General features: G+C 34.2%; 1 protein-coding gene across 19 annotated transcripts in view; it reads right to left on the bottom strand.

Moving 5' to 3' along the window:
* The window catches only part of MYCBP2 (MYC binding protein 2), a 256,028-nt gene that overhangs the window by 147,710 nt on the left and 86,282 nt on the right, over positions 1 to 22,036 (bottom strand). For all 19 annotated transcript variants that reach the window (XM_081128620.1, XM_081128638.1, XM_081128623.1 and 16 more), the window contains exons 19-24: positions 16,388 to 16,507; positions 15,375 to 15,456; positions 7,609 to 7,726; positions 3,785 to 3,989; positions 3,039 to 3,192; positions 274 to 446 (exon numbers count right to left, since the gene is read on the bottom strand). In XM_081128620.1, coding sequence (XP_080984746.1) covers positions 274 to 446; positions 3,039 to 3,192; positions 3,785 to 3,989; positions 7,609 to 7,726; positions 15,375 to 15,456; positions 16,388 to 16,507 — 852 coding nt within the window. The remainder of the gene's footprint in view (positions 1 to 273; positions 447 to 3,038; positions 3,193 to 3,784; positions 3,990 to 7,608; positions 7,727 to 15,374; positions 15,457 to 16,387; positions 16,508 to 22,036) is intronic.

The raw sequence follows: 22,036 nt of genomic DNA, 5'->3' as shown, positions 1-22,036 counted from the left end.
GTTAAGCAAAAATTAGTTTTAAAAATCTACCTATTAGGAAAATTATACTCAGGGCTGCTTTATATTTGGGTATATATGAATCTTTCATGGTGTTGGTATAAGTCTGATGGATTATGTTCTGTAGGATAAATCTCTTAATAGGATTTGAACTATTTTGCACCTAGCATATTGTTTAACAAACACAACTAAATAATATGCAAATATAAATTCTCTTTAAAAATACTCAGCACACATTAATGAAAATTAGCTAAAATGATCAAATAGCAACCCTACCAAGAATGTGTAAAGCTGCGTGAGAGCGGGTGGTGAGAGCCCTCGATCCTGTTGGTAATGCAAGTTCAGGGCTTAGAATACTGCATCTGGACTGCATGTCTGTTGCAGAAGGAAGTCTCGCATCAGCAACCACCGCATTGTAACACCACAGTTCTCTAGTATTTGGTCGAAACCTTTCAAGAAAGAATAATTACAGCACCTCAACATAGAGTTTCATTTCTAAAGTGTAATTGATGATACTAAGAGAATAATATAGGCACCTTAAACAAGACAAAATGTAGCTCACTGTTTTCCATATCTGAACTAAACATAATTTATGTCAATTATAAGTAAAATAATTTAAACAAAATAGTAACAGAGATCACAATATTTCATGAATATAGAGTAACAGTATACTTAACAATCTGATGTGTACATATAGGTATGAAGTATGTGTACAATAAGAATTCCATTTTAAAAGTTGTAAGATGAAGGACATGTTAAAAGAAAATATGTGAAACATACATTGAGGCAGAACAACAATATCCACAATGTATAAGAGAGCTCCTGCAAGCCAGTAAAAGACAATCAATCCATACCAAAAGTGGGCAAAAGACATGGAATCTGTTCTCAAAAAGCCAGCAGAAACAGAATTGTGCAGATGTTCAACCTCACTAATAAACAGTAAAGCAGTAATGAAAACAATAAGGAACCCAAAATGCCCTATGACAGCTGTAAAACGCAAGTACAGTACTGAAAAACACAAAGCAGTCAAAAGTTAGGATAATAAAATGAAACTGATCCTGATGAAAGAAAAACACTTTCTAGCTAGTTTACTTAAACATAGGAGAAGTTTGTCCTTCATCTTTTTCAATGATTTTTTTTTTTTTAGAGCACGAGTAGAAGGGGGAGGGAGGGAGAGACATTGATATGAGAGAGACACATGGATTGGTTGCCTCATGCACATGCCCTGACTGGGAACCTACAACCCAGGTACATGCCCTTGCCAGGAATACAACCGGAGGCCCTTCAGTGTGTGGGCCAACCCTCTAACCACTGAGCCACACTGGGCAGGGCTATCTTTCATCTTTTAATCTCTGTTTTGGATCATGGACCTGGCAAGGTATTTAAGATAAGCTGTTCCATTGCTGCTACCATCTGTGAAAAAGGCAAGGTTCCACCAACTGTGTACCACACTTCGAAATTCTGCTAAGACCCCAGGGAAATGGCTCTAGTTATACTGTTAGAATCTTAGTTCTACTATAATCTCTAGTGTATAGAATGAATTTCTAATTTAGTGAACGTATCTAAAAACAAATTGCATACTGCTAGTTTTTACTTTTTGTTAATGCAAATTTACTTCACTTAAAAATAAAACATATAAAGATTATAGAAAATAAAACACCAATTTATACATAGGTTCAAACCAGAGAGCTTAGTCTTTGGGTAACTAAATCTCTTGTATATTGACTTTTAATCAGTAAATAATTAAGAATATTCTATCTTTACACCACTTGCCTCTTTATCCCCTCCATTCTATCTCACTGTGAGCACTCTAATTTTGGTTTAGTACCTCACATCTTCATAAGAATTACTACAAGATGACTTACCTCTAGTCTCTTGTTATCTAATTTATACTGTATAATGCTGCCAGGGAAATCTAAAAGCACTACTCAACTCAATTCTGGCCTCCAAAACTTCTAACAAAATGTCCAAATAAGAGTAAACTGATCAGCAACCTGGGGAGCACTGTAATTCCTTCATTCTGAATACAGACCTCAAGACTGATAGAAAACATGCCTCTTAAGACTTGGCAGGCTGATAGAAATGAAAGCAAGCATGGGCAGAAGAAGGAAGACAGTGAAAAAGTCTTCCCCCCTCCTCACTCATGCCACTTCAACCTTTCAGCTTATATGAATTCCTGCCTATTAAGGCAGGCCAAATAAACAATGCAAGAGGGGGTAAAAACAGTACGTGCTCTGATGAGCCACTCTGATAATGGTGGGGTACACCTCCTATTAGCATTCAAAGCTAAAAACACTAGGATAACTCTTTTCTTTACTCATTTTGTATATAAAGCACAATAATAAATTGTAAACAAATACAATATAATTTCTTAAGTCTCTTGTATAACTGTATCCACCTCTCCATTTTTATAATTTCTAGAGTTTAATAGCCCAGCCTATATCTCTACCAATCAGGGAATTTTGTTATGTACATTCCTGAAGGGCAAGCTCATATCTTATTCTCTACTGTCTTTGGCATAATTTCTTCTCCATAGTTGGTAATAATTAGATATTTATCACATCAAGAAATAGAATGAATTCTATACACTTCAGATAGCATTGCTGACAGACTAAAAATAATTAACAATAGAACTCTTGAAAGTAAAACTAATTAAGCAGCAAACACTCTACAGCACTTACTATGTGCCTCTGCTCTAAGTTCCCCAATCCTCCCAACAATCTATGAGGTAGGTATTATTATTTTATAAGTGAGAAAAATGAGGAACACAGAGTCACAGTAACTTCTCCAAAGGCACAAAGAAAGCAAATTGTGGAGCTAGGCTAAACCTAGGCAGTCTGGCCCAGAACACTTGCTCTTAATCACTACACTATACTGTAAGGGTCCCTATGAATCACCATGATAGAAGTGTAGTTAACAGTTAAACGGGAGAGTTGCTCATGTGTAAAAAAATCTATCCATACATAAATTTTGTAGTACCAAAAGAACATAATTTGACCAAAATTTATTTACTGCTCTACTTTATAAACAGAGAGGCTTACCTCCAAATGACATCATACACAGGATCAAGACATACACCAAATCCTTGCAGATCCTCTTGTTCAGAGTCATTGAAAGTTTTACAGCTCCCATCCACTTTATTTATCAGAAGACATTTAAATGGAGGAGGTTCTGATATAGAAGCAGGTACCAAGCCTTGAGAAAAAATATTTACATATTTTAAAGATACATTACATTTTTATATTTACTCAACTTATAAGGTAAGTATTATTATGATGTCCATTTTACAACTGAAGAAACTGAAACTTAAAGAGGTTAAGTAACTTTTAAGTAGAATTAGGACTAAAACCTCAGGCTGTCTAAATCTATAACACATGCTGTTAATTTCTACACTATATCACTGTTACATAATTAATACTGTGGACACAAGTATGGATTGATATATTTGATTTATGTAACCTTTCAAAAAATTAATTTCTATAATTTATTAATAAGAACCGAGACAGAAAAATTCTTCCTTTCAATTAGGTTTTACCCTACTACAATATAGCTTAATTTTAGCACTCTCTAGCTTATAAATACTTTGTTTCTAGATCTCCCAATTATTCCATTCTTCCAGCAAACAAACAAATATAAAAAGACACTTAGAAGCTTCTTTTAAATTTCTTCAGACAGAAAGAAAACAAAAAGCTACAAGACTATATCTCATAATAGGGAAAAATGAACCATTTACTATTTGTCAAGACAAAGATTTATAGTGGGGATGTCCATTTGTTTGGGGTATTACCTATTATGTGTTTACTGGCAAAAATTTCTGATGTAGCAAGCACATGAGAATTAATAAGTGCTTCATCAATTCGTAGGAAAGTCTGGTCCCCACTTGCACCTATCCAGGTAGCTTTTCTTCCATATTTTGATCCAATGTTAGGCATGGGGGCTGGTTTTGCATTCCAATACGGCACATCCAGAATTGGTCTGCCCAGCTGTCCTTTCTAGAAGATTAAGTAAATCATATTAACAATATTACTGAATAAACAATCTATAATATTTTTATAAAGTAAGTCAGTAAACTAAAACAGCTCTATGCGATATTATTAGTCATCAATTGTTAGTTTTTAAAATAAATTCATGTGTAATTTGTACCAAACATTTGTAAAGGAATAAAATAATTTTCATTATTCCCAGGAATTCTCCTCCTAATAAACTACAAAGTGCATCATTAAAAAAAAAATAACAAAGTTGAAACATTTTTCCATGTAAGAAATCTCCATGAAATACTGTGACTGTCTTCATCTACATTTAAATGAAAAGTATGTAAATACACAATATGTTTAAAAATTAGTATTAAAAATTGCTCATTTAAAAAATCACTTTGACATTTTAAGTTGACAGTATCATAGAAAGTCTAAGAATTCACATAGTCTAGAAACATTTGGGTAAAATACCAAAATACTAAAAACTGCCGCTGTGAATACAACTAGGAAAGTACTTTTTTTTTTTTTCACATCAAGTTATTTCATTTATGTTTCAAAACAAACAACAGAATCAACAGTAAGGTATAATGTCTTAAGCAAATAACTGCTAACTCATTTATGGCTATCTATAGCATTCATTAAGAGCAAGAAATTAAGCAAGGAACTTATATGCATATATACAAAGCCCATGACACACAATAGTGTGAAGAAGGCCTGGGGAGGGGGCAGAAATGGGGTGAAGAGGGTCAATGCGGGGGGGGGGGGGGGGGGGGTGGATATGTGTAATACTTTCAAATATAAAGATAAATTTTTAAAAAAATAAAAGGAAATTTATCACTACTAAGCTACTAGCTGTATAAGAATGTAGGTGGATTGGTAAATATTTATCCAGCCCTGACACAGGAGCTTTCTCTCTCCCCATAGCATTCCTCTTCCAAAAATCCTCTAGAGGGCAGAAAATGCTGCATCATTGCACCCAGGGTTATTTACAAGTGATGGGAATGAGAAACTGTAGGGGGGGAAAAAACAAAAGAACAAGAGAGCCTGGAGAACTGCCAATAGCTTGCTAAAGTTCTCACCCAACTACCAGGTTTCTAGTGAGTTCTATTACTCCTTCAACACTACAGCACAGAAATACAGCCACAAACTGACTGTAAAAGCACCTGAGGTTCAATCATCCCCTGGATGAACCTGGGGAAGGTAAAGTGGCAAGCACATGATTGGAGAAGTAGCCAAAAAAATTCAATGTTCATTTTCCGCTTCTTTCAATGACTATCCTTATTTTTTGACAAAGAAAAAGAAGAGTATAAAAAAGAGCAAAAAAAAAGAAGAGCAGAGTATATCAGATTCTGGGATATGTTATGCTTTGGGGGAGAAAAATTAATTATATTTTTCATTAATTACTGAAATAAATATCTATTCCTTTACTATCAACTAACTAATGTGAAGAAAAGTAGACCAAAAAACATGATCGATGACTGGACAGCATCATAGGAATTCAGAATATGGTTAAAAATAAACCACATTTAAATTCATTAAAGTTCACAACTAGGGCTTTTGGGGCTACAGGACAGTAACAATTGTCTGATTTCAAATATTACCACTCACATTCTCCCCCAAACCAACACAAAGTGCAAATAAAATCACACATGAATCAAGCCTTCAGCAGTTTTAGGAAAGCGCAGCTCTCATGACCTTTTAAGTTATCTGTAACCAGAGGGAAAAAACAAATTGCAACAGAGTTTTCTCCACCTATCCAGCACTGCAAGCCTGAGGTATGGAGAGTACAAAAGGGGAAGCTTAAGAAGGAGAGCAAAGGAGTGTGGAAAACTTAGAAAAGGCACTGGGGCAAAAGCATCCGCACAAAGAGAAAATCCAGCCCTTACTGTCAAAAAAGTAAACACGGGTAAGGACTTGAAGGTCCTCAGCACTAGCTACAGGATAAAGGCTTCAAAGTATTCAGGGTCATTTCTCCACCCATCTGACTGATGCAAATTAAAGGTATGACAACAAATTTTGTTGACAAGACTGTGGAGAAACAGGCACCCTCACACAATGCTGGTGAGAATGCAAAATAGAAGGGAACGGATAATATCTCACAAAACTACACAGGTATTAACCTTCAATTCAGCAATCTTAATTCTATAAATTTTCCTCCAAGATACATCCCTAACAATATTCACTGCTATCATTGCAAAATATTCAAAAGCATTTAAATGTCCAAGCATAAAAAACTGATTGAATAAACTACAGTATATATTCACAGTAGAGTATTATGTAGATGTAGAAAAAGAATGAGATCCTGGGCCTTCTGGTCAAGATGGTAGAGCAGGTAGACTCTGAGCTAGCCTTCTCCCATGACCACATCAAAATTACAACTAAATTATAGAACTATCACTGAGAACCACCCGAAGACTAGCTGAACAGGATTCCTATAACTAAGGGCAAAAAGAAGAAACCATGTCTAGACTGGTAGGAGGGGTGGAGATGTCGACTGGGCAGGTCCCACACCCACCACAGTGTAGCAATTAAGAATCAGGAGGAATATCTAAGCTTCAGAGGTTCCAGCCCCACACCAGGCACCCTAGCCCAGGAACCAGCCATAACATTTGACTGTCAAACCAGTGGGAACTGTGTCCGAGAAAGACAGAAGGATATAGGAGACCGAGATGCTCTTCTTGAAGGGCTGGCCCATGAAGTCACTTGCTCATAAACTCACTCCTATATACCAGCAGAGGAAGCAGCTCAAAATTGATAGGGACATACCTAGAGGAACTAAATAAACTTTCTATAAGCTTAATATAATTTCCAAATAGAAGATTTTTTTAAAGTTCACATTCAAAATTTTTAATAATCAATAGTTGCAAATTACATCCCAAGGACATAGTTTTGAATATTTATGCAAGTCAGAGACAATATAGGTTTAATAGCAATCTTATGAAGCTTTTCCTTGATTTCTACTATAGTCAAGAGAAAGAGAATGAAACGAGACAGAGATATAGGGAGAGATGGAGAAGAAAAAGAAAACTATAATTTTAAAAAATATATATATTTTTATTTATTTGAGAGAGAGAGAGAGAGAGAGAGAAACAATCGATTGGTTGCCTCCTGCACACCCCCTACTGGGGATCAAGCCTGAAACCTCCAGGCATGTGCCCTGACTGGGAATCAAACCCATGACCTCTTGGTGCATAGGCTGACTTTCAATCAACTAAGCCACACTGGCTGGGAAAGGAACTATAATTTTAAACAAATCTAATAAAAAACCAGGATTTTAAAAGGTTCTAAAATAGAATTATATACGTTAAGAAAAATTAATCTTTACAAATTAGATGAGAAGTTTTCAAATGGCAGAATTGGCTCTACTGAAAGCTTAAAGGACTTTGACCTGAAATAAACATGTCCAATTCTAACACAGTTATTAAGTTCAATAAATTCTAATGCCAACCTAGAGAGGCAAATTTTTTCAAAGTAATGTCATTTGGGTTTTGTGTGTATTGAGGGTGGAGACAGGAACTATGTATATGCAATAATTATAATACAAGAATTTCACTGAAACCAGAAAAAATAGCTCACGGAGACAAATTGTAAGGCAATGGTACAATGCAATATTATTAATGCTTTAAAAATTCCTTACAGAAAAACTTCCAAATGTGAAGACCTGTCCATCCATTAAAAGTACTGCCGTATGGTTGCTGCCTGCAGTAACTTGTGTGCTAGGGCCTGGCAATGCTTGAACAAGAGTGGGACATCCCCTAGGTTAAAAAAAAAATTAAGTCAATATCTTACAAGACCCAAATGAAATAAAAAACAATAAACAAACAATGCAATGAGGAGAAGAGATAATAAGCACTAATAAGAATATTCAGTAAAAACTTAAGTGCTTTATGCCTGTCTCCATTCTAGGTGATCAGTATACAAAGATGGAAAAGACATAATCACTGACTTTAAGGAGATTATTAAAAAGATTTCCTGAATTTATTACCCTACTTATAGACATAATTTTTAATTTTTCTGAAAGACTGGTGCCACCTTTGTTGTAGAAGAAAAATTTTTTAAATCTTTTACAGTGAATAGCATGTTAGTGATCTCTATAAATATTTGTTGAATGAAATAATCATGCACTAATTTAACAGGAATTCAATCCAGGAACTATAAGAAACAAGTGTTTTATGTCCTCTTTTCTACTTTTTTTCCACTGGCTATAATTTAAGATTTTAACATGGTTGTTAACGAATCAAAACACAGTATCATGAGAGGAACTGCAGCAGTGGCTAAAAGCTTAAGCTTAGAGCTAGATTATCTGGGTGTGAATCCCAACTCCAAGAAATAATACCAACATGATCATGACTTTGAACAGTTACTCATCCTTTTCGCATTTCATTATTCTCTGCTATAACAAAGAAGATAATAATAAACAGTATCTAACCCACAAGTTCTTATTAACAGTAAGGAAATTCACATAGGTCAAGTGCTTGGATCAGAGTCTGGCACACAGTTATTACTTAATAAATGGTAACAATTATGACAAATAACATCCTTGTATCCATTCTTGTATCACTTTACCATTTACTAACCATTTTTAAAAATCATTATCTATCATTAGAATCATCATCACTATAGAAATAGTCTATACATAATAGAAGAGCTCTGATTTTGAGACAATGTTATTATGATACTTTAAATATTAAAAAATTACATAAAATATATATTTTAATAATTTTTCAGGCTGCGATGAAAAATGAAAGAGGCAAGACTAGCAGCTGGAAACCTAGTTTAAAAATTTTCACAGTAACTGGGTGAGTTATGATGAAGGCACAAACTAGGAACAGAGTGGACTGAAAGCAATGAGTGAATTTGACAGCTACGTAAAAAATAGAACTGACTAGACTTGACAAATGACTGATATGGGGCAAGATTGATATTGATATGCTTATGCAACAAGTGCATGGTGGTAACATTCTTAAGCTATGGGAATGAAAGAGAGAAAAGAAGAGATCCTGGTTTTCATTCTGAGTCTCTTTTAACACTCTTGGTATGGACAGAGAAAGAAAAGCTCATAGAAATCTAAGACATACCAAAGAGGAAGAATGAACTCTGGGAAATGTGCTATGAAGAGAGTCACTGAAGAGACGGTTTCAAGAAGGGGGAAATAATCTACATGCCAAATACTCTAGAGAGACATACAAGTGACCACTCAATTTTTCATCAAGGAGAGCATGTCTCTTTGGTAGGACTAGGCACAACACTGTAGATGAGAAGTTAATAGTGGGATCAGAAACTATACAAAATCCCTTCAAGAATCTCAGCAGGAAAGGAAAAAGAAAGGACAGCTAAAGGGAAAATGAAGCTGAAGGAGAGGTTCTGGTCCTTTAAAATAATGGAGATTTGAGGAAGTTTAAAAGAGTAAAAATAAAGAGGTTAAAGATACAGGTCAGAGAGGAGACAAGAGACAGAACTTGATCCCTAAGGAAAAGGTATAGATAGGCTTCATAACATGGAGAAGAGCAGGTCTCTCTTTAAATGTTACATTTAAAAGAAGCATAGCAGTAGCATGGATGCATGTAGGTTTGTAGAGTTGGTGGGCTAAGGAATTTCCCACCTAATAGTTTTTTGTTGTTGTTTTAATATATCTTTATTGATTTCAGAGAAAGGAAGGGAGAGGAGGAGAGAGAGAAACATTAATGATAAGAGAGAGTCACTGATTGTCTGCCTCCTGCATGCCTCCTACTGGGGATTGAGCCCACAACCTGGGCATGTGCCCAAACCAGGAACAGAAAAAGGATCTCCTGGATCATAGGTTGATGCTCAACTGCTGAGCCATGCCAGCTGGGCATTCCCACCTAATAGATTTTATTTTTGTTCTAATAGAGGTCATGTACTGAGGGCAAAAAGGAAATAGGTAAGCAGAGAATTTGAAGATTACAGAAAAGATATAATGGTGAATGAAATAAAATACCGAGATCAGAAGTTTCTTTTTTCTTTAAATACGTTTTTATTGATTTTTGAGAGAGGAAGGAAGAGAAACATCAATGATGAGAGAGAATCATCCATCAGCTGCATTCTGCATGTCCCCTACTGGGGATGGAGCCTAAAACCCAGGCATGTGCCCTGACTGGGAATGGAATCATGACCTCCTGGTTTATGGGTCAATGTTCAACCACTGAGAAACACCGGCTGAGGGGCAATCAGAAGTTTTTAAACCTGATCCAAAGGGCTTCTGAGAAGTCTTTAAATGAGCTTCAGGAGATCGGTGAACCTCCTAAGTTCATAAGTAAATTTTTATGTATATATTCTTGTATCTATTTATTCTGAAAAGACAGCACATAACTTTCATCAAATTCTCAAAAGATCTTAAACCAAATATACAGTTCAAAACTACAAAATATGAGGATTACTGGCCATTATAGTGGAACTGGTAGAATCTGAAACCACATAACAATCTGAACATGTGTGGTGATTTATTTTTTTCTAGAAGCCTAAGTTAGACATGAAAAATATAGACTGATTCATGCTTGATGTTTTGCCATACCGTAGCATCAAGACCAAGAGGGTGAGAAAATTGAATATACTGGTAAGAGTATAGGTGCAGACATTAAATAATCTCTAACTTGGGTAGGAAATAAAGTGAAAAGGGTTGAAGACAGTAAAAAAGTAGAAGGCTATAGGGAATTAAGTGCATACTGATAATGTCAATGGCCAATAAAGTAAAACTAAGTAACAGAGAAGAAACTGTCATCAGATTATGGATTGTGAACTTAAGACTTCAGAGTTGGAACTGTGTTAGATCCAGGATGGGTGCAGGGAATAACCACCATGAAAGTGGAAGTAAAGTTTACTAGGTATAAGGGTGTCAGTTAAGTATATTGTATGGGGTCATTCACATGGATATTGAAGTCACTCAGGACTGTGGCAAGACTCAGACTGAGAAAACACTATGAAGCAGATACTAAACTTTCAATGAATGAAAGGCAGTGACTGAAAGGTAGGTAGGTAATAAAAGGGAAGTAGAGCAGAATGGTCATGCCTCAAAAGAGCACTAGTAGCTTTATCATTTTATTTATTTCAGGATGGAGTAATATGGCCAAGGACAGCAGTGAAAGGTAAAATGGTTCTCAACTTTGAGATATGGGGATTTGGCGAACAAACAATTACCCCTTCAATAGGCCATAAGGTAAACTAATGCCCTCAATGAATTGTCTAGTTCAATTCAAACGAAGAATTAAAAGGAAAGTTCCTATAACTGTTTACTTGTCTGCAGTTTACAAAGCACTTCCACATAAAATATACCGTTGATTGCTAAAATTACTCTATGGGTACATCTGAAGAGTTTAAAGGATTTTCTCAAGACTTGGTAGCAGGTCTTCTAATATATAGTCTTTGAACACTTCCCATGATGCTAGTGAGCCCATTTATTAAATTATTTGGAATACACAGGAAGAACAGAAAAGTCGTGTGTGTGTGTGTGTGTGTGTGTGTGTGTGTGTGTGTAGGTGCATGACAGGCACTTGACGTATGCTGTATTAACTCCTCAACAATCTTTATTTAAACTAAGGCTTAGTAAATTACAGTCATATAATCGGTAAGAGATGAAGTGGATTTGAACCTTGTCAAAATTTTTCCAGACACTATGATGGTACAGAATATTAACGCAGAAAGAGGACAGTATACCAAGAAAAAAATGAAACTCAGAAACATTATAAAAACTAGCAAAATTCTATTGGAAAAAGGAGAATAAAAGCATCTAACTATATAGTCTCTTTCCCAATATCCAGGTTTAAGTTTACTGAAAATGGTAAAATAATTTGAAATTCAAAAATTTAGCATACTAGACAAAATAAACAAACAAAAAAGAGGGTTGGTAGACTCATGTCATGAGTGAATGTATAAAAGCCCTCATAAACTTTTTGTTGCTAGCTTTAAAAAGCAGCAGTAGTAACAGCTAACATGTATTGAACACTTACTATGGGCTAGGCCCTGTGCTAAGTAAATAACATGCATCATCTCACTGAATTCTCACAACAAACTTCTGAGGGAAATACACTTACTCCCATTTAACAGAGAAAGAAACTAAGAAGCAGGAAAGTTAAGTAACTTGGCCAAGGTCATATAGGTAACAAGTGACAGAATCAGGGCCCAAACTAGAGACTGAATTCAGTCATTTTGGCAAGTCAACACATTAAATAAAGAGAATATGAATAAGTATTTCTAACTTTATTATCTGACATTATTAACTTTATTATCAATGTGTGCTATACAATAAATTCCAGTTAAAATACTTGATTACTAGAAACTTTAAAAAAGACCTGCCAACTCTACACTTATTTTGAATAATTTTTGTTTAATCCACCAGGCACACTGTGTAGGCATTATTTCACTGGGCTATATCCATTTTAGTTCTCCACATACCACATATACTCAGCCTTACAGTTACAACTCAATCAATGGAACTAGAAGTGGATATTTACATATTGGAAAAACACCTTTGGGCAGTTAAAGCAAATCCCACCAGAGTTTAATCTTCTTAACAAACCCTAATATTTTATTTTCAATATCAAAAGCTATCATATTTCATGAAAATGATAAATTCAAGCTGCTGAACATACTCAGAAGATGGCTGATATTGTCACCTGAGCAAGTCACTGCAAATCAAGGAATGGTGCTCACTAGTATAATCAGGACCATGAGGTAATGTTTTTGGGTAACCTCTTCATTTTAAAAGCTGACATGAGCACCTTCCCTTTCGACAGTCATTACACCTCAGTGTGGTGTGGCAGGATTTTGTGCTTATTCTGTTCATTCCTCATATTTCACAGTATCAGAGGTGTGTGATTTGGTTATAGTCATGATTTTCACAATTTCCCTTCCACACGTCAAGATGATGAAATACAACTATTTGCAAATTTTCTGTGGAATGACAATCAAGTACAGTCTGATCTGTGAAGTGCTCTCCTTGCTGCACACATAATGGACACTCCAACATGTCTAACTGCAATGCACCATTCCCAGTTTATATCAGGACTCACAAAATAACCACCAGCTAAATAACAACAGCAGCAATGATGACGGACATAATAATAACCCCTCTTGTTCTGTGTCATGAATCTTCAGTGAGAAACAACAAAAAGTTATTAAATGTTCCTCCACACAAATTACAAGCCCCGACTCAGTCTTTACATATCAGTGAGGCCATTCAACTGTGAAGCACAGTATCTGTTGCCTCTAACATCTATGAAAGTAATGTTAAAACTACTCAACTTGCAAGTCATTCATATCATCACATCTGATGTCCAATATCCAAATGTCATATCTAGTGACATTTGACAAAGTAATTTTGCCAAGACCTTCTGCTCTATTTACAAGTACAGTATTTGTCATTAAGATTTTGATAGTTTTACAAACCTCTTGACAATAGTGTCAAATGTATGTTGCTCTTGTTTTTTTAGTGAGAAGTTCAACTCAATTATACATCAATCACCTCTTCTCATTAGCAACAAAATTCATCAAAGTAACTGAGGACATTCCATTTCATCCCCATTTTGTGTGCACCACAAATGAATCTGACCCAGTCCTCTAAGGATAGACAGCTCTCTGGTGAGCATTAGAACCTGGAGTTTTTAAAAAGACAGATTCTGCCATCCTATCCATGACTGCCCCTGCTGCCTCCAATACCATCTCTCACCCCCAACACACACCTCTTAGAAATTCTAGATGTAGAATCTACCCATGGCATTTCTGAAGTTCCCCAAGTAAAATCAGTGTGTAGCCAGGAGTAAGAATCACTGATCTTTACTATGTAAACAGCATAATTCCATCCCTGCCACAGTAACAGAGGGGTTTCAGAACAAAGTGGAAATATTGGATTTTATGTAATGATTAGAGTAACTCACTGTATATAAATGAGAAACAATATAGGTCCAATTGATTCGGTGGGTATCTTATGATTTCAAGGGAGAATAAGGCAGAATGGAAAGACAGAAAGAAGGTTCTGTGGCAAACTGAACTGATGAGTCAAGTCTGGCCTGAAGCTGCCCTACATATCTCTAGACTTGATAAATAAGCCTGGTTTCAATGGTGGACAGCCACGCTCATGGATCACTCAGATGTTCAAGACAATCTGCCGCAGGGAGCATAGTTGACTGAGTCTCAGATGCTGTCTCTTTGGATCCATGAGGCAATTCTTTCTCTGGGATGCTAACAGCCTATGGCTGAGCACAGTGAAGGTATTAAACTGGCCCATGCTGCCTTTCAGAGGCAAGCTTGGCTTCACAACACCCCACTGGCCTGGCTGAACTCTCTCAGAACTGCACAGTAATCTAGACTCTACCTCATCCATCCTTCTTCCTTCTTTCTTCTTTTATTTCACAGGGATCAGACCCTGCCTATTCCTGCTCTTTTCCCTTTTATCTTTCACAGGAGTTTTGTCCCAATAAATTCTTTGTATATCTATCCTATAGTAAGCAAGATATGGATTCAGCTACAGCAATGAAAGCCAAAAAAACAGGGACTTAAACAAGACAGAAGTTTATTTCTCTCTCAGTTAAGCATCCAACTGCAAGGAGCTGATGTGGCAGTTCCACGGTGTCAGGGACCCAAACTACTGTTATGTGCTCTGCCGTTCACAATACATGGTTTCCCACTTATGATCACTATGATGACTTGTCCAGTTCCTGCCACCATGCATGGACTCCAGGCAGCAAGTTGGAAGGGGAGAAGGGGAAATGAAGAACATCCCTGCCCCCTTCCTTTTAACAGCATGATTCCAAAGTTGCACCTATCTCTTTAGTTCACAAGGCCTTATCTTACTGCAATGGAGAGAAGAAACTGAAGTCTTTAACTGCCTGGTTATGTCACCAACTAAAACCTGACTACCAAATGAATAGAAAAGAATGGATACTAGGAAACATCTAGTTGTCTCCACCACAATTAGCTCTCCACTATTCTGGATAAGTCAAAACAGTTTCTCTGAGAGACCATTATGCTTTGTTTAAAAACTTCAGTATCTTCATTTTAATTTTGGACCAAAATTTCCAAATATATATCAAGGAATATAAACGAATCTGCTACTGATTTTTTAAATGCAATTTGGGGATATTCATCGTCTTTTTTGTTGCCATGAACAACCTTTAAGATAATTATTATTAAGACTATAGGATTTTTGTGATAATCATAATCACTCATATTTTAAATGTATAAAATGTAAATATTTTTCTACCGAAACTACAAATCTATCCCCACAAAAGCACTCAACCATAATATCAAAACCACCTGTAATTTACAGGCCACACTCTGTAAAAGTGGTATAAATACTGTTTCAAGTATAGAAATATGTATTTAGAAAAAAAAAGAAGAAAAGAAAAAAGAAAGAAAAAAAACAAACCCAGTATCTTCAAACAAGAGTACCTGGAATTGACATCTCCATGTCCTAGCTGCCCATGCTGCCCATATCCAAATGTATAGACATCTCCATTTTCCATTAAAACCACTGAAACCAAAATTAAGAGCTTTAATATTTCATTATGTGCATTTTATATTTCTACCTCACTATAGTAAAAGCAGTGCAATTTTCACTATTTAAAATGTACAGAGCCATTAAAATAGGCAGTTGAAGCACAAGTTTATGCTTAATGAAAAATATAATTTTAGATCAGTAAAATATTTTTGTAGGTTATAAAAATGCTTAATGTTTTTTATAATAAATACTTCAAAATTTCTATAAATGCAATTTAATAAGATTAATATTTAATAAAACATTGGGGTCAACTATAAAATTTTTTATTAGTAACTACATAAAATATTGTTCTCTCATAGGTATAATTATATAGGTAGCAGATAGATTTGAGCTCTGCACAATTACATACAACATCAATAAAATGTCAGAACTTTAATATATGTCAATGTCTTATCAAACAAGAAAATACATTTAGCTTCAAAGAAAAAATTTAACATTTCTTATTTTTATAAAGGTTGAATAGTACAACCTAAGCTGTATAACTTACATGCAATAATTTACCAAGAATTTAATTATGTTTTATATTTAAAAAATAAAGAAATTTATTGATGCACATTTCTCATTGAACAGCAACACAAAAGGGGACCAGGTTATAAAAATCACAGAATTCTAGAGTCTAAAATAATTTCAGGGATCATTTCATCTTCAGGGAATTTCTGAATTGAATTATAACATAAATCCATCAGAAGACAGACTAAAAGTCAGAACTCTAGACAAGTACCTATTCCATCATGCCATAGTTTTTGAAAGGGATTCTATAATAAATACAAAGTTTTCTTATATTTGAGAGGTATTACCACACTATAGCTTTTAACACACAGTTAACAGACTACATTCATCTATTCTAAACAACCTATGTAGCACAACCGTAAAAGCGCAGTTATAGCCCAAGTCGCGGCGGTACCTGAATGGTGGAATCCACAGCTGACCTGCACTGCCCGGAGCTCGCAGTCGAACCGCACGGAGCCTGGGGGGTAGGTCGTGATTTTACTCGCATCCTTGTCTCCTCGTTCTCCGCTCCCATCTGTAAGTGTTATAATTTGTAATTAAGCCATTATTCACCTTTGAAATAAAATTTTAAATCAGTTACTACAGAAGAACAAGAGAAAATTGTTAAAAGGAACAAGCAAGAAGAATCTGCAGCTGTTAGAAGTGATAGATTAAGAATCTACCTGCAAAGAAGCAATTTTGAAAAGATCTAGAACTAAACGCTTCTGCTTGCAAGGATCGCTAAGTCAATAAAAACAAACCTAATGATGAATAAAACCTATTAAGCTAATCAGTTATGTATATAAACAAATCATTACGTTATAGAAACAAAATTCTAAATGTAGTAATTTATACAGGAAAATTTAGTTTGCACAAAAAATAACTGCATGCAAAGTCACTTAACAATTATTTTATACTTAGTCATATTGATAGTGCTCATCAATAAAAAGAAATTCCTAGTTGACTCAGAATTACTTGGATTTCCCAATCTTAGAAAGGCTACCCTGGTCCACCAGTATTGCTAAAGTCAATTAAACTTTTAAAAAGTTATAAACACTAACTAGCTTTATCTAGTACATGCAGTTCAATGGCTTCCCCCCACTCCTCCTTCCTGTCCCACCCGGCCCCTCAGCTTTGTGGTCCTCCTTCTGGCTCCCAACCACTAACCACTCCCAGCTACACTTCTCTGCTTTCACTTCTTTTTTCCTCCTCCCTTAAGCTTGTTTTAGGCCTTCCCTGATTTCTACATTTGATTTTAAATATTCTGGTACTCTAACCATAAAGTTAAAACACACACTCCAGAATATAAAAACTTTAATTTGGAATGTGTATATAAGGGAGGCAATTTATTTTTCCTAATCTAAAACTCCACATCACTAAAATATGACCTCTACATCATCAAGGTTCAAATACGTTGTATACGGACTAAATGTCAATCTAGAAGAAATTTCAAAAGGTCAACTAGTCTAAACCACTCTCTTGTGGCATAGCAACTCAAAACAAGTGTATAACATGCAGATACACATGTGGATCTACAGATACACATTTTTAATTCTGCATTTTCATTGCCCATTTTAGAATGCTAAACAAAGTAACATCGAATCATTCATGTTCACATTATCCTTTCTTTTATTATCTAATATTTCTAACCTTTATTAATATCGAGGTACAACCAAATTGGCCTAAATTACGACTTTCTCTCTATAACAAAATGAGTATCATTTTGAAAAGCTTTAAGTTCCTCATAATACTAGGACAGTAAAACCTAATTCAGAATAACATAAAATGGTTTGGTCTATATGACTTACTGAAAAGGTCTCAATCATAAAACATTTAAGTAAAAATTCAGTTTTATTACCTTCAAGCAGTACAGATTATAAACTAAATGCTACAATAAATAAAAGGTGGTTACCTACATTATAATTCAAAATCGGCCTATATTGCATAAAAATGTACCATAAACATAAAAGTCCTTTAACATACAAGAATTAATTGCTCGACCCAGAGGTTGAAGGCACGTTGAAGGAATCCTTCATTTCTTGAGCCCTTGGTTTGAAAAGCTAGTGATTTTAGACAGGTTTCCCCTTAAAAGTATGACCCTGAAAATTCAGAGGAAGAAATTACTTTGAATTTTTACTCAAAAAAGATCACAAATACTGCATCTGAAGTACCATAAATTCTGAATTAGTGAGAAGTTTTACTATATATAGTAGGATAAAGAATATGATTCCACTTCTGCTAAATTATCTAATGTGGGTTTGCCAAGAATGGATGGGCTACAAAAAAAAATTATAACATTTAGTTTCACTGCACCCAAAACAAAATACACTACTTTTAGTTCAAAGACTCCTCAGCTTGGAAAGACAGTGGAATGGTTAAATATAGGGTGTCCCCCAGAAATGTATATACACACTTTTAATAATTATAAGTCAGTGTTTATTAAAATGCATTTTGTTTTCAAAATTCAGCTATCAGCTGTTACAGTGTGTATACATTTTTGGGATGATACACTATATAAACAAGGGCTTATACAAAAAGGAATAAGCTGCTTCCAAAGACTATTTAAATAAGATGAAAGATGTATAGAAATTTTAAGCTTTATGTTTATTGGTAAAAATATCTAATTGCTAAAACCAAATCTGATTAAACACAGAAAACAAACTGTGTTCATATAATTTTACCAGACTTAACTAAATTTAATATTACAGGCATCATTCCACTTTATATAAATGGATTGAGGCCTACTTAGAACCTTTAATCTCTGAATTTAGCATTTTGCCCTCTTCCTGAGTCAGAGATTAAATATAGATACAAATCCCACAATAGAGACATAGCATAAGGGAAGGAGAAAAAAAGCCTAGTAATTTAATGATTAAAATCATAGTGATTAAAAGAGTTGTAGCTAGTATCTAAAGGTAAAAATATTAGAAACATTGTGTTCAATTTCATCTAAACAAACCTATATATATATGTATATATATAAAATAATTTCTAAATTATTATAGTTGGTGAAAATGTTATTAATATAAGTAAAAAAAATAGGGATGAGGTTTGTGATCATTATCAGCAGCAGTGGCAGAATTTAAAAAACATATCTGTATTTGTGTTTGATGTCAGTTAAAAAATCCAATAAATTCTAATAATTTAGAAATCTATAAAAGTTTATCAAAGAAAAATGGTACCTAATAAGTAGGCAAAAATGTAGTCTAAATCCCAAGTGAAATTCAGGAAGATTAATTCGGCTCAAGTTCATTATTCAGTAAAGTGTTAATAAGCAGCAATAAAATTAATCTCACATTTGTAGGAAAAACAGTTGGTATGATCATTCTTATAAGTGGCCATTTAGAAATAAGCATATCTATATTTTCCCTAATATAAATATGCTCATACATATATTATGTGATATTGAAATTATAATAGCCATAAAGTTTTGACAGATATGTATCTAAAATACTGTGTGGATATATATTATTCATACATTTTTGTGAATAGACATAGAGAAAAAGAGGATTCAGTATCTAAAGAACTCTAATTTATTTTAATTTTTATTTAAATCTATATTTTTTTAGTAACCTTATGGTTATGTATATCACAAAATGTATCACAGAACACAGCGAGTACTTTGGGCAAAATCACTAAAATAAAACAGCAAAGCAGTAGCAAGTACAATTTGTGTAACACTTGGCTCTGTGCTAATAAACACTGAAAATTTAAATAGCAAAGTAAGTGCTTTTGGGCATTAGAGCCTAAAAGACCTAGATTGGAATCCTGGCTCTACTATTTGCTAGTTGTATGACAACTGGACTTTGTAAGTCTTAGCTTTCCCATCTATTAAATAGCAATAATGGTATACCACCTCACAGGGCTCTTATAAAGATTAAGTAAAATAATGTACGAAAACTGCTCAATCAATATTCACTATTGCTGCTTTCTTTAATCAGTACAATAATCTGATGAGATAGGTACTGTTATTGCATTTTGCAGTTGGGAAAACCAAGGCTTATAAATAGTAGAGCAGTTTTGGAGTTTGATAGAAAATGAGGCTCATGCATTTTATCACCACCAAATGGCTTACATTTTAAATCTTTTGTAAAAATAAACTACATATTTAACAAATATCAAATTTTGTAACTTTAGGATAATTCTAAAAGAGAAAGCAGAGAATTCAATTAAAAAAATTAAAGTGTTCATAGAGGATTCCTATTTGCAAAGAATATAAACATAGATTTATATACACCTACATCTGTATCTTAACATAATCTTCATATCAACATAATCAGTAAGGAATTATCATTCTTATTTTAAAAATAAGAAAACTAAAGCCAAAAATTTAAGAAATTTATGAATGGCCACACAGTTCTAGTATATGGAAAATTTAGGATTAAAATTGAGGCCTTATTCCAAAGGCAAAAATATTTCCATTACACCACACCATTTCTAAAGAGAAAACATGTAAAATACACACAGATGTTTATCAGTGTGTTTCTGGATTTTCACATCATTCACTTCAAAACAGATTTCAAGACTACCTTCAGAACAATTCAGATGTTCCTAACTAAAAATACCTCACTCCGGTTAATAAATCCACAGTGCTTACCCTACACACACACCCGCAAAAAAATCAGTCTAGAAAACTTTATCATTATCCCACAATTTGTACCACCAACACAACTGAATGTAAGACAGAACACAGCAACTAATATAGTGAATTTCTCACTGGAAGACAAATAGGGTAAAAAAAAAAAAAAAAGAGAGAAAGAGAAATATATGTAGAAAAAATACTTATTAAAAGACTGACTATGTCCTGGCCGGGTAGCTCAGTTGGTTAGAGCATCATCCCGATACTCCAAAATTGCAGGTTTGATCCTTGGTCAGGGCACATACAAGAATCAACCAATGAATGCATAAATAAGTGGAACAACAAATCGATGTCTGTCTCTCTCTCACTCTCTAAAAAAAAATCAATCAATAAATTTTTTTTTTAAAAAGACGAATGAGTATATGTAGCAAGAGTTAAAAGCAGAGAATGGTGAGATGATTCAATGACAGGAATAGTGAATGCTATGGGGGTAAGGGAAAGAGAATTTGTGGGTATATAGGAATTAATAAGTGGTAAGCTAATACTCTTAAATAAAATAGGGCACCATTACTTACACTTTAAATTTAAATTTTGGTGGTAAAGAGTTGAAATTGTTTCACTCAATAAAACCATAAAATCTGATTTTTAAAAAACTGGCCCTCCACTGTAATACTATAAGTCCTTCTAAAAAGATTGCTACAAATATTCAGTCTTGTTATAAACAACAGCCCTGTGGCAGAAAAGATGAAAGTAAGGCTAGCTCTTGTTATTGTTATTGATTATAGCTAATCATTATGACATTGTAAAATGTGTTTTAAATTTGTAATCTTAGTCTTCATTTAGCATTTCATTTTAAATCTTTGGGAAATAATAAAGGTGTTTGTCCACAAGATATTAACATAGAGCTGTAAAAGGTCTAAAAGTTTCATGTATTGTGAATATTTAACCTCAGGTAAAGTATTGGAAAAACTTCCCTTTTATATAATTGTGGGGGGAGGACACTGAAAACGTATGTTCTAATAGTGGCATAGTTGAAAATATGAGATCAGAGATTCTGGTAATAACTAAAATAACTCACATAACATACCCAAAATATCATTCCCTATATTTAAATATTTATGGAGTTGTTAGAGCACTCGGTAAATAAAGCAATCACAAATTTTCCTATGGTTAATCACATCAGATTTAAAATACTCTCAATTTTTAATTCTGCAGAATATATCCTAAGTAGTGTTCTACTTGTGTTTACACTAAAAACGGGTTTTGTCTGTTTTGTTTGGTTTTTGCTTTGAGTGCAAACTGATAAAGTGAGAGAGGCAAATAAAAATAAAGTTAATTATAATATATTTTATGTAAAAGTTTAAAAGTAAAATTAGTCTCTAACAGTATTGCAACTGAAAAAATAAGTCACAAACATATTAATTTGACTATATGGACTATGTGATTTTAAAACTTTCTATTCTATTTGGCAGTATTTATCTTAGG

This window comes from Miniopterus schreibersii, assembly GCF_964146895.1.
Source record: "Miniopterus schreibersii genome assembly, chromosome: 2".
Lineage (NCBI taxonomy): Eukaryota > Metazoa > Chordata > Mammalia > Chiroptera > Miniopteridae > Miniopterus > Miniopterus schreibersii.
This window is presented reverse-complemented; position numbering and strand designations above follow the sequence as displayed.